This window comes from Orycteropus afer, unplaced genomic scaffold, assembly GCF_000298275.1.
Source record: "Orycteropus afer afer isolate SDZICR_OR568_19922 unplaced genomic scaffold, OryAfe1.0 scaffold00661, whole genome shotgun sequence".
Lineage (NCBI taxonomy): Eukaryota > Metazoa > Chordata > Mammalia > Tubulidentata > Orycteropodidae > Orycteropus > Orycteropus afer.
This window is the reverse complement of record NW_006922248.1, coordinates 751,364-764,724: the sequence shown is the minus strand read 5'-3', so window position 1 is coordinate 764,724 and position 13,361 is coordinate 751,364. Positions and strand designations below refer to the sequence as shown.

At 48.6% G+C, this 13,361-nt stretch overlaps 1 protein-coding gene across 1 annotated transcript in view; it reads left to right on the top strand.

Moving 5' to 3' along the window:
* Positions 1 to 13,361, top strand: part of CAND2 (cullin associated and neddylation dissociated 2 (putative)) — a 66,458-nt gene that overhangs the window by 30,168 nt on the left and 22,929 nt on the right. The window contains exons 6-11 of the mRNA XM_007956748.2: positions 2,618 to 2,723; positions 2,906 to 3,048; positions 6,735 to 7,027; positions 8,321 to 8,462; positions 8,778 to 10,280; positions 12,495 to 12,590. Of these exons, the coding sequence (XP_007954939.1) occupies positions 2,618 to 2,723; positions 2,906 to 3,048; positions 6,735 to 7,027; positions 8,321 to 8,462; positions 8,778 to 10,280; positions 12,495 to 12,590 (2,283 nt within the window). The remainder of the gene's footprint in view (positions 1 to 2,617; positions 2,724 to 2,905; positions 3,049 to 6,734; positions 7,028 to 8,320; positions 8,463 to 8,777; positions 10,281 to 12,494; positions 12,591 to 13,361) is intronic.

Below are 13,361 nucleotides of genomic sequence, written 5' to 3'. Positions count from 1 at the left end.
CCTTTGTCTTCTTGAGCTGCTCTTTGAAATCTTCTGTTCAGCTCTTTTATCCTGTCATTTCTTCCATTTGCTTTATCTACTCTCTGTTCAAGGGCAAGTTTCAGAGCCTCTTCTGACATCCGTTCTGATCTTTTCTTCCTTTCCTGTCTCTTTAATGACCTTTTGCTTTCTTCATGGATGATATTCTTGATGTCATCCCATAATTCCTCTGATTTTCGGTCATTGGTGTTCAGTGAATCAAATCTATTCTTTAGATGGTCTCTAAATTCAGGTGGGAAATAAGCAAGGCCATATTTTGGCTCTCGTAGACTTGTTTTACTTGTCTTCAGCTTCAACTTGAACTTATGTATAAGCAGTTGATGGTTCCATAGTCAGCTCCTGGCTTTGTTTTGGCTGAAGATACTGAGCTTTTCCATCACTTCTTGCCACAGATGTAGTTGAACTGATTCCTGTGTACTCCATCTGGTGAAGTCCATATGTAAAGCTGCTGTTTATGTTGTTGAAAAAATGTATTTGCAATGAATAAGTTGTTGGTCTTGCAAAATTTTATTATACAATCTCCAGCATTATTTCTATCACCAAGGCCATATTTTCCAACTACTGGTGATTCTTCTTTACTTCCAATTTTTGCATTCTAATCACCAGTGATAATCAGCACATCTTGATTGCCAAACCAAAAAACCAAACTCAGTGTTGTTGAGTCAGTTAGACTCAGTAACCCCTCCTTGGCTTTCAGAGGTGGCATGTTCAGTCAATTTCAGAGAGCAGAAGTTGGTAAAAATCTCCAATTTCCTCATCTTTGGCTTTGGTGGTTGGTGGATAAATTTGAATAATAGTAATATTAACTGGTTTTCTTTGTTAGCTGTATAGATACTGTCCTATCACTGACAGCATTGTACTTCAGCATAGATCTTGAAACATTTTTTATAGCAATGAATGCCACGCCATTCCTCTTTAATTTGTCATTCTGGCTTAGTAGATCATATTGTTGTCTGATTCAGAATGGCCAAAACCAGTCCATTTCAGCTCACTAATGCCTAGGTATCAATCTTTATGCATTTCATTTCATTTTTGACAACTTCCAATTTTCCTAGATTCATACTTTGTCCATTCCATGTTCCAAATATTAATGGATGTTTGCAGCTATTTCTTCTCATTTTGAGTTATGCCACATCAGCAAATAGAGGTCCTGAAAGCTTTACTCCATCCACATCATTAAGGTCAGCTCTCCTCTGAGGAGGCACCTCTTCCCCAGTTGTATTATAAGTGCCTTCCAATCTGAAGGGCTCATTATCCAGCACTATGTCAGACAGTGTTTCAGGGCTATTCATAAAGTTTTCCTATAATATATCAGACAGTGTTCCAGTGCTATTCATAAGGTTTTCACTGGCTAATTCTTTGAGAAGTGGATGGCCTCTTCCTTCTGATTCTGTCTTAGTCTGGAAGCTCCACTGAAACCTGTCCACCATGGGTGACCCTGCTGGTATTTGATATACCAGTAGCATAGCCTGTGGCCTCACAGCAACACCCAAGCCGCCACAGTAGGACAGACTGACAGATGAGTGGTGGTTAAGCAACTTTATTGGGTAGTAATTTACAAACAATAAGCTGTACTATTTAAAGTATACAATTCAGTGTGTTTTAATCTTTGCATACACCCGTGAAACTACCAGCACAACCACGATCAGAACAATTTCATCACCCCAAAAACTTTCCTTATGCCCCTTTGCAATCCATTCTTTCTCCCCCTGCCCACTCACCCCCAATTACTATACTGCTGCCTGTCACTATACATTAGTTTTCATTTTCAAAGGTTTGATATAAATGGAATCACACAGTCAGGTTTGAATTATTCTCAGACATTTTGGAGTTCCAGGCTAAAACATGGCAGTGTGGATAGAGTAGATCTACAGTCTGTCCTCATCCTCTCCCCACACCCAAGCTCTCTCCCTCTCCGCAAGGGGTTTTGCAAGCACCTGTTTGGACACCCACATTGTTTCCACATCCCCCTCAGACAGCAGCCACCCCTTGCCCACCCTCAGGAGCATGGACCCAGGAAAAAGGCCTCTGTAGAACCTGGACAAGGGCTCAAGGCTGATTGGGCAGGAAACTTTGGGGTCCCACATATCCAAAATTGAGTCTCGAAGGGGGTTTTGGGGTTCCAGGTCAGCATGTCCCTTGACCCTGAATATTTTTACACTGGGATGGAACTGGGATGGATGGAAAAGGACTAGGACAGGTCCTTCTAATGCACAAGATCAGTCACACAGGACTTGCTTGATCTCAGGATTGTACTGCTTTCTCTCTCATCTAGGATCTTACAACCTAGGGCAGGAAATAAGGCAAAGATCTATTATGTGCCAGAACCCAGGCTAAGCGCTAGTAATGATACTATTGTATCATTAATATTCATGAACTCTCTGCCTAATGTTCTCACTGGGAAGAGGAGCAGATTGAGGCTCAGAGGCCCCAGAGCTCATAGATGACAAAGTCCAGGCTAGAACCCACATCTGCTTGACTCTGAAGCCTCTGGTGAGGGTTTGCAAATGGTTAAAGCTGCAGGTTCAGAACAGGCTGAGGGAACCTTGTGGACTATGTCCTCCTGTTGGCTCTGCAGGTGACCACCTGGACCGCCTGGTGCCCTTGGTGGAAGAACTCTGCAACGTGGATGATGACGAGCTCCGAGAGTCCTGCCTCCAGGCCTTTGAGGCCTTTCTGAGGAAGTAAGTGCAGTGCAGCATCAGAAATGAGGCTGGGGGTGGTGGTGGGGGTTGTTTCATGGGAAATGGTGAGGGCGGGGCAGGGCACTGGTCTCAAAGCATTGAGACCCCCGGGGTCACCACTGGGCCCCACCCTCGGCCTGTCCCACCCGGGCCTACTGGAGCCTCTCCCATTCCACTCACAGGTGCCCCAAGGAGATGGGCCCTCATGTGCCCAAGATCACCAGCCTCTGCCTCCAGTACGTGAAGCATGACCCCAACTATAACTACGACAGTGATGGGGACGAGGAGCAGATGGAGACAGAGGACAGTGAATTCAGTGAGCAAGGTGTGTGGCCAGCTGTTACTGGGGCTAGCGGTAGAGGTGGGCACAGCTTTTCCAGAGGCTTCCCAGCTCTGCTTTCCCACCCAGCCAAAGATAAGGGCCATGTTTGGTGCCTTCATCCTGCTCCCATCTCTTCCTCATGTTTTAGCCCTGCCCTCAGAAATCCAGAGCCCCCAGGGTCCCCACCATCTCAAACTGCACTGACAACAACACCAATAGTAGTAATTAAAAAAAAAAAAAAAGTTGCCATCAAGTCACTTCCAATTCATGGCAATCCCATGTGTGTCAGGGTAGAAGTGTGCTCCATAGGGTTTTCAGTGACTGATTTTTTAGAGGTAGATCATAGGCTTTTCTTTGGAGATGCCTCTGGGTGGACTTGAACCTCCAACCTTTTGGTTATTAGCTATTAACTGCACCACCCATGGACTCTGTCATTTACTGAACCACTATTGGTGGTCTAGTTTCCCTGTTGTTGTTGCTGTTGTTGTTAGCGCCGTCGAGTCAGACCCGACCTTCCTTTCGAGGAGTAGCTGGTTCAAACCCACCAGCCACTCCTCAGAAGGAAGGTTGGGCAATCTACTTCCGTAGTGATACTGCCTCAGAAACCCAAGGAAGGATCGCTATGAGCTAGTTTCCCTAGTGGTACAATTTTCACTCTACTACTAACCTATAGCTTGGTGGTTTGAACCAACCCAGCAGCACCATGAAAGAAAAAGCCTGGTGATCTGCTTCTGTAAAGATTTCAACCAAGGAAACCCTGTGGAGTAGTTCTGCACCACATGGAGGGGTGCCATGAGTCAGAATCAACTCAATGACTATGGGTTTGGTTTGGTTTGGTTTGGGTACAGGTGTTTTGAGCACTCTTATTTCATATTCCTCACGGTTAGCCTTAAAAAAGAGAGGACACTTGTCTGAGATGACATAACTAGGAAGTGGCATAGCTAGGACTTGGAGCCATGTCTGTCACACTCTCCCATCCTGTGCTGCCATGTCTGTACCATTTTTCCTTTTCTGTGTGATGAAATGCATACAACGAAACATTTACCATTTCAACCATTTTCATATGTACAATCAGTAGCATTACCTACATTCACCCTGTTGTACAACCATCACCACTATCCATTTCCAAATTTTTTCATCACTTTTAAACAGTTAAGTCCCCATTTCCCCTTCCCACCCACCCCTGATAACCACTAATAAACTTTGGTCTCTTATATTTGCCTGTTCTAGCTATTTCATGTAAGTAGGGTTATGCAATGTTTGTCCTTCTGTGGCTGACTTGTTTTACTCAGCATAATGTTTTCTGGGTTCATCAATGTTGTAACATGTGTCAGGACTTCATTTTTGTTTATAGCCAGGTAGTGTTCTGTTGTGTGCATTTACTACAATTTGTTCATCCATTCATTTTGTTGATGGAGAGTTGGGTTATTTCTACCTTTTGCCTATTGTGAATAGTGTTACAATGAATGTTGATGTACAACTATCTGTTTTTTTGGTTGTATATATGCAGGAATGGACTGTACTGTTTTATTAATGGCCTTCAAGAGACAGTGCCTTAACCCAGCAGAGTGATGCTCTGATGGTGAAATGATAGGCACTGACAGGGGAGAGAGAAATTGTGATGGAGGTCTGATTCAATGGCTATCTTCCTTCTGTGCTTGTAGCCCTGCCCATCACTCACAAGGATTTCCAGGGTAAAGATGTTCCTGGGTCCTAGAGGCAGGATACAGATGGAGGCGAGTGACTTAGGGCCTGATGGGTATTCCCAATGAGACAGAGTGGTAGGCGATGAGACTGGACAGGCATGCTGATACCTTGAATGCCAAACCAGGGAGCTTGGATGTTTTCTTGTCAGTAGTAGGGAACTATGGATATTTCTTCATGGGTGGCATAGGGTGGATGTACCAGATAATGGTCCAACAGAGGAGATATTTGCTGAGCTGACCAATGGACAGGACAATCCATGGGACCACCCATGGGTCCATCGTGGCTTGTTCAGGCCCAGGTTTGCCTGTGAGAGTCTGAGTTGTCAGCAGAGATACATAGCTGAGGACACACTGGCCTATGCCCTTTGGACCATCTACTCTGAACCTTCTGTGTGTCTTCCCTGGTGACATGGATTGGCCTCTACCCCTTGAATCTCAGCTCTGCTGTTTCCTAGCTGTGTGCCTTTAGGAGATTATCATGCCCTATCTGAGCCTTAACTTTGGTATCTAAAATGGGGTTACACAGCACCCACATTCCTAAGATGGTGGTGAAGACATAAGCTTTTGCCTGTCTGGGGAGCTTGTAGAGTAGAAAGGCACACAAACCCAGCAACTCCTGACTGTTAGTGCTGTGCGGAGGCCAGAATCTGGACCTTTGAGAGGCTAGGACCAGAGGGAAGAGGGGAGGCTTAAGAGAGGCCCTGCCACTTCTTCCTGGAATCCCAGCCAGGGAGCTATTGCATAGCACATCCTGGAATTAAGGATGGGCCTTGTGTCCAAAATGAATTCTTTAAGTCTTCATTGAAGATTTGGAAGTCAGCTTTCACCCCTAGTTAAAAGAGTTAAGGGTTTTGTATTAGTTTCTTAGGGCTGCCATAACAAAGTACTACAAAGCAGGTAGCTTAAAATGACAGGAATTAAATGGGGAACTCAGGGAGGAGGGTGGAAGAGTGATGTTACATTGTGGGATTGCAAACAGTGTCATGTAACAGAATGTGTATAAATGGTTGGAATGGAAAACAAATATGCTCTGTAAACTTTAACCCGAATTACAATTAAAAAAAGAAAAACTTCTGGAAAAAAACCAGAAATATATTGTCTTACAGTTCTGGGGACCAGAAGTCTGAGTGCAGGGTGTTGGTAGGGCTGTGATCTCTCCAAAGGCTCTAGGGGAAGATCCTTTCTTGTCTCTTTGGTAGCCTCAGGCATTTCTTGGCTTGCAGCTACAGCATAACTCCATCTCTATCCCATCTTCACATGGCTGTCCTCTTTCTGCATATATCTGTGTCTCTTCTCTTTTATGAGGACACCACTCCAAATGGATTAGGACCCACCCAACTCCAGTATGACTTCATATTGACTGATAACATTTTCAAAGATCATGTTTCCAAACAAGGCCGTATTCATAGTACTGGGGGATAGGAAAGGAGCTCTGGTGGCGTAGTGCCTGAGGCATTTGACTGCTGACCAGAAGGCTGGCAATTTGAACCCACCAGCCACTCTGGATAAGCCCAACATGAGACTGTTGCAGCAGGCCAGGTGAGATGCAACAGTCCAGGTGATAGGTGATGCTGCCTTGGGCTTGGTGGCAGCAATGGAGACAGAAAGAAGAGATCAGACTTGAGAAGTATTTGGGGGGTGGAATCATCAAGTACCCTGATCTAACTACAGACATTTCCTGCTGGTATAACTTGGGGCAAGCCACTTCCTTCTCTAAGCCTTGGTTTCCTCATCTCTGTAATGGAGAGATAATCATTGTCTTACGAGGTCAATGTGAGGCAAAGGGGGGATTGTGGATTTGAAGTGCTTGGCACCACCCCTAATACGTAATAGGTGCTCATTAGATGGTGACTCATGGTACTTGACTACCTCCCTCCTGCCCCTTCACCCCTCCCTTGAGCTCCAGACCCATCCTTGAGATGACCTTGGTCCCCATCCACTAGAGTGCACAAGGGTCTATGGCTCTTCTGTTCCCTCCTCCAGAGAGCGAGGACGAGTACAGCGATGATGATGACATGAGCTGGAAAGTACGCCGGGCAGCGGCCAAGTGCATTGCAGCGTTGATTGGCTCACGGCCCGACCTGCTGCCTGACTTCCACCGTACCCTGGCGCCTGCACTCATCTGCCGCTTCAAGGAGCGTGAGGAGAACGTCAAGGCCGATGTCTTTGGAGCTTACATTGTGCTGCTTCGGCAAACACGGCCCCCAAAGGGATGGCTGGAGGCCATGGAGGAGCCCACCCAGACAGGCAGCAACCTCCACATACTGCAAGGACAGGTGGGACATGCTTCCACCTGCCTACTCATCTTTTTCCTGTCCCACCTGTTTACTAGTCCATTCCTTTCCCCCTTTTTACACCTGGTCACCCACCCAGCCACCTTCCCCTCCTCCTTTGTCCTTCCCTCAGGGTGTGTATTGAGCACCCACTCCGTGCCCGGTCATGTACTAGATGCTGGGGACACGACAGGGAATGAGACCCTGCCCTCCTGGACCATACAATCTAGAGGGTGCATAGACAACAAACAGGAAAGCTGTTGTATTCTAAGAGCAAGCAGAAGCCACTGGAGGGAAATTATATTCACAAAATCTCACTCTGGCTGCTGCAAGGGGAGTAGATTGTATGTGGGCAAGAGGAATCACTGGGAGCCCAACATGAGACTGTTGGAGCAGGCCAGGTGAGACTCAACAGTCCAGGTGACAGGTGATGCTGCCTTGGGCTTGGTGGCAGCAATGGAGACAGAAAGAAGAGATCAGACTTGAGAAGTGTTTTGGGGGTGGAATCATCAAGTTTTGTTGATAGGTTGGACATGGAGGATGAGGGACAGGGAGGTGTTATGTACTTTGGTTTCTGGCAAAAGCATGAAGTATAGTTACTGAGACAGTGAAGACTGCTTAGGAGGGGAATCTAGAGTTCTGGGAATTTCAGTTTGAGGTCTTTGCTAGATGCCCAAGATGAGATGTGAAGTGGGTAGAGGACAGTCATGTGGGTGGGCGCCTGGTGGAGGTGTAGTTTGGGGGAGTCATTAGCACCTCCAGGATCTCAGGCTCTGGGTGACTGGGATCCTATGGGAAGATGACACAGCAGGAGAGGAGACAGGGTTGCACTGGCCCACTTTCCACTCCCACCCTCCTCCCACACTAGATACCTGTGTGACCTTGACCAAGCTACCAAACCTCTCTGTACCTGTTTCCTGATCTATAAAGTAGATGCATGAATACTGCCTGACTCATGGAATTTAAGGTTCCTGGATGGCACAAATGTTCTGCACTCAGCTGCTGATCTAAAGGTTGGTGGTTTGAACCCACCCAGTGGCACCACAGAAGAAAATCCTATGGAACCCAGTTCTACTCTGTAATACATGGGTTTGCTATGAGTCAGAATCTACTTGATGGCAGTGGGATTGGTTTTCATGGGGTCTAAATGTGGGAGTCAAATGTCAGGCACAGTGGCCTGTGAATGCTTGGGAGGGAGCCCCTCCATGTTGGGGATCTTCCTGAGGAAGAGCCCCCAGTGTTAACATGGGTTAGGGAGGTTTCTTGTGTGGTCCCTGATTGCCCACTTGCCTACAGGTGCCACTTGTGATCAAGGCCCTGCAGCGGCAGCTCAAAGACCGGAGCGTGCGAGCCCGCCAGGGCTGCTTCAGCCTGCTTACTGAGCTGGCAGCTGTCCTCCCTGGCAGCCTAGCAGAGCACATGCCCTTGCTGGTATCAGGTAGGATATACCAGAATCTGGGCCCCAGCCCTGAGATGAACCCCTAGTCCCCAAGGGAGCCCTGGTCACCAGCCTCTGGTGACACCCCACTGAGAGCATAGCTGGGGTGCAGGCCCACTTACCAGTCTCAGATGTATCCTCTACCTTATTTCCCTTGGTTTTAGCCCCAACTCAGCCCTGACCTCTTGGGAACCTCAGTTTAATTCCAGGGGTATCATATTTTAACTCTGATGCTTATGGGTGCTCCATTTCCACATACAGGGAGGGCTGGGAGATATTGGGCCATGGTCGTAACTTCTCCACTCATCCTGGTAGGCATCATCTTCTCACTGGCAGACCGCTCTAATTCCTCCACCATCCGGATGGACGCCCTGGCCTTCTTGCAGGGGCTGCTAGGCACGGAGCCAGCAGAGGCCTTCCACCCACACCTGCCCACTCTGCTACCACCCGTACTGGCATGTGTAGCTGACCCTTTCTATAAGATTGCGGCTGAAGCGCTGCTGGTGCTGCAAGAGCTGGTGCGGGCCTTGTGGCCGTTGAACCAGCCTCGGGTGCTGGACCCTGAGCCATACATCGGAGAGATGTCAGTGGCTACTCTTGCACGGCTCCGTGCCACTGATCTGGACCAGGAGGTAAAGGAACGGGCCATCTCTTGCATGGGCCACCTTGTGGGCCATTTGGGTGACCGGCTTGGAAATGACCTGGAGCCCACATTACTGCTGCTCCTGGACCGCCTGCGGAATGAGATCACCCGGCTGCCCACTGTCAAGGCACTTACTCTGGTTGCCTTGTCACCGCTGCGGCTGGACCTGAAGCCCATCCTAGCTGAGGCGCTGCCCATCCTGGCCTCGTTCCTCCGCAAGAACCAGAGGGCACTGCGGCTTGCTACGTTGGCAGCCCTGGATGCCCTGGTCCAGAGCCAAGGCCTCAGCCTCCCACCACCTGCTATCCAGGCTGTGCTAGCTGAGCTGCCTGCCCTGGTCAGTGAGAGTGACATGCACGTGGCCCAGCTGGCAGTGGACTTCCTGGCCACAGTGACCCAGGCCCAGCCAACCTCTCTGGCCAAGGTCAGCGGCCCCATGCTCTCAGAGCTGCTGAGGTTGCTTCGCTCGCCCCTGCTTCCTGCAAGTGTGCTGGCTGCCGCCGAGGGCTTCCTGCAGGCACTGGTAGGGACCCGGCCCCCATGTGTGGACTACACTGAGCTCATAGACATGCTCACCGCACCCGTGTATGACCAGGATGAGGACAGTGGGCCAGGCCTGCACAAGCAGGTGTTTCATTCATTGGCCCGGTGCGTGGCAGCTCTTGTGGCCGCCTGCCCCCAGCAGGCAGCAGGCACTGCAAGCCGTTTGGTCTGTGATGCCAGGTCACCTGACTCAAGCACTGGGGTCAAGGTTCTGGCATTCTTGTCACTGGCTGAGGTGGGCCAGGTGGCCGGGCCGGGCCCCCAGCGGGAGCTGAAGACAGTGCTCCTGGAAGCCTTGGGGTCACCCAGTGAGGACGTTAGGGCAGCTGCCTCCTATGCGCTGGGTCGTGTGGGCGCCAGCAACTTGCCCGACTTCCTGCCCTTCTTGCTGGGGCAGATCAAAGCAGAGCCGCGGCGGCAGTACTTGCTGCTGCACTCACTCAGGGAGGCTCTGGGGGCCACCCAGCCTGACAGCCTGAAGCCCTACGCAGAGGACATCTGGGCCCTGTTGTTCCAGCGCTGTGAGGGTGCTGAGGAGGGCACCCGGGGTGTCGTGGCCGAGTGCATCGGGAAGCTGGTGCTTGTGAACCCTCCCTTTTTCCTGCCCCGCTTCCGGAAGCAGCTGGCTGCAGGTAAGGGCATGGGTGTGGTGGGTAGTTTGCCTCTGAGTGTCTCAAGTGCCATGCAAAGTAAGTTTTCTAGATTGATTGGATCTGAGAGTCATAGTGTATATGAGGTGAGGCCAAGAGTGATTAGAAATAGTGTGTCCATTCCTTCTACAGAGGATTCTGTGGGATGGAGGAGACATGTCCCTATAACAAATAAACTCAATTTTTATGTCCTCTTTACACCTTGAGGGTCAAGAGCATGATGCTCCAAGTGAAGATTAATAAAATCAGTTCTCTGAGAGGCCTGGAAAAGCAGCCTGCAAGTGGATGGATAGACAGACAGACATAGCTCTCTTGGGCTAGATTGAGCCAAGAGCAAATGTATATCTAGACAGGGGTGTATGACATGCACCTGGGGTTAGAAGAGGATGTGGCAAGAACCCAGAGGATAGGTATTCTTTGTGGTCACATAGGGTTACACCAGAATGTTTGGCAGCTCAGGGAGGTAGAAGGCACACAGGTGGGGTTATGAGCCTCCTGGGAAAAGGAAAAAATCCTGAGAATGAATGGACCCTGATGGGAGGGTCTCAAGCTAATCAGCTGGTCTTTTAATAGGTTTGATGGATGTATTCTATGGTGTGATATAGGTAAAGTGCTTGGAACAATATGTGGCAATTAATACTGGGTTAATTGTTGAGGCCATTATTGGTTACAGTGAAGCCCTTATTGGGCTGCTGGAATTCTAAGGAACAACTCTGTGGCCTCCATCACTATGTGTGCAGCATGACCATTGTTGAGGATATTGGCTACATTACGTGGTGGCTCTTCACAAGGAACCTTGACAGACAGGAGTGTCAGGATAAGGAATAGCCCTGCTTTTCCTAAGCGCTGATTCGCTTCTCTCTCATGTGCATTATGGAACCAGCTAGCTGGTCACATTTCAATTACCACTGGCCCCTGAGTCTCTTGGAGCCAAATTACTGGCCTACTTCTAGAACATTCATGGGATTTCCTTTATAGTGTTCTTGGCATGTCCTTCACTTTTGTCTCCATCTTTCCTGCTCTTATTTTTCTTTGGCCTCATTTTCTTACTTTAAATTCATTCCTCCTATTTGTTGTGCGTATCTTCATTGGCGACTCTAAATCTTAGGAGCCAGTCAGGGGGACGAGAGAAAGAAAGCAAAACATACAAACATGAATTCAGTAACTCTTTCACTCATTCATACCTTAGCACCAAGCTGTAAACATTCTCCTTGAGGCTTATATATAGAGTCCTTGTTGTGGAAACAGCCATGACTCATTCATAGTTGTGTATTGTGCTGGGATAGGGGGAGAGAACAGTTTAGAGAGGAAATTAGGAGACACAGGGCATATAGGAGCTCTGGTAGCATAATGCCTAAGGCACTTGACTGCTAACCAGAAGGCTGGCTTCTGCTAACCAGAAGGTTCAAACCCACCAGCCACTCCTCAGAAGGAAGGTTGGGCAATCTACTTCTGTAGTGATACCGCCTTGGAAACCCACGAAGGGGTTGCTATGAGTCAGGGCCAACTCCACGGTACATAACAACAACAACAATGCAGGGCATATCCTGATTTCTTTCTTTCATCATTAAGGGAAATGTCTTTCCCTTCCTGTCTTCAGCTTCTCTATTCAGAAGGAAAACAGAGAAGCAAAATGGTGTTCTCTGTCCCCAAGCTTTGGGGATGATCTAAATTCTGAGGAGGCTTCCCTTGGCCTTCAGCCTGCCTGAAGCACAGCTATTCCCTATTCAGAGAATGTAAGCCTGTAGGGTGGGGGCAACCAGGCTTAGAGTCAGTCACTGAATTTTGGATCTGCCAGGTGACCTTAGATATGAACTTAACCTTTCTGGGTCTCTGTTTCCTAAATAAAGGTTAACAATCAATCAACTTTCTCTCCTAGGACCAGCCAAAGGATAAATTATTATAATTTAGGTAATGTATCTGACAAGTGTAGTGCAACCCTAGGCCTGAGTGAGAGCCTGCCTCTACGTCGACCACCATCTTAAATTATCTATTCCCAATTTGTATCCTGCAGTGTAGTTATTCAGAGTGGATTGTCTTTCTCTGTCAAGTGCAGCAGGAAGACCTTAGGGTAGATTTATGGTTGCCAAGGGAAATAGTAGCATGAACCTCCTTAGAGATAAAGGGGAGTATGTAGTGGGGATAGTGGCCAGGATGGGCCTCTGGCCTCACCAAATGCTTGCTCTTGCCCTTCAGGCCAGCCACACACCCGGAGCACTGTCATCACAGCTGTGAAGTTCCTCATCACGGACCAGCCCCATCCCATCGACCCCCTCTTGAAGAGCTACATTGGTGAGCATCCCCACCCACCAGCTCTGGAGCTTGGGCAGATTTTTCTTACACATTAGCCAAGAGGAATAGGAAACCCAAGAGGCTGCCCCATTTGCTGTGATGGGGTGTGGAAGCCAGCTCTTAAGTCAGGAGGCTTGAGTTCAAATCCCTACAGTGCCACTGAATCTGTGAGTGAGCCTGGCATGTCCTTTTCCATCTCTGAGCCTCAGTGTCTTCATCTGTAAAATAGGAATATGAAACCCTTATCAGCATATTCTAGAGTTGGAGTTGAGGGGTAGGACCCCATGGGTTACTGAGGGTGAGCATGGCTCTGGGAAGTGGAAAAGAACCAATTTCACACATTCTTTGGCAGTCATCAAACTGGGTGACTTCACGGAGATGTTAATACAAGACTGGAGAGCAACTCCCCAGTCTTCCCCTATCTGCAGGTCTTCTGTCCTGAGGAATCCAAGCCTTTTTGTTGGGAGGAGGCTGAACCCTTCCTGAGATTCTGCAGAACTAAGCTCTTCTTTAGAGAAGGCAGAGCCCTCATCCTCCAGGGCTCTGTGCCATACCCAGTATTGGCCCTCAGCCAGTTAGGGGCAGCCCTGTGGTATGGAGAGCTCTGGAGCTGGCTAGCCTCAGACTCCAGTCCCTGGCCATGGGAGTGATCTCATCTGCCAGCCTCACTCTGCTTAGCCATAAAGTGAGGGTGCTGATCCCCACCTGCCAGAGATAGTTGTGTGAGACCAAGATATCAGCAGATAAGTCATCATGCTTGTTGTTGTTGTT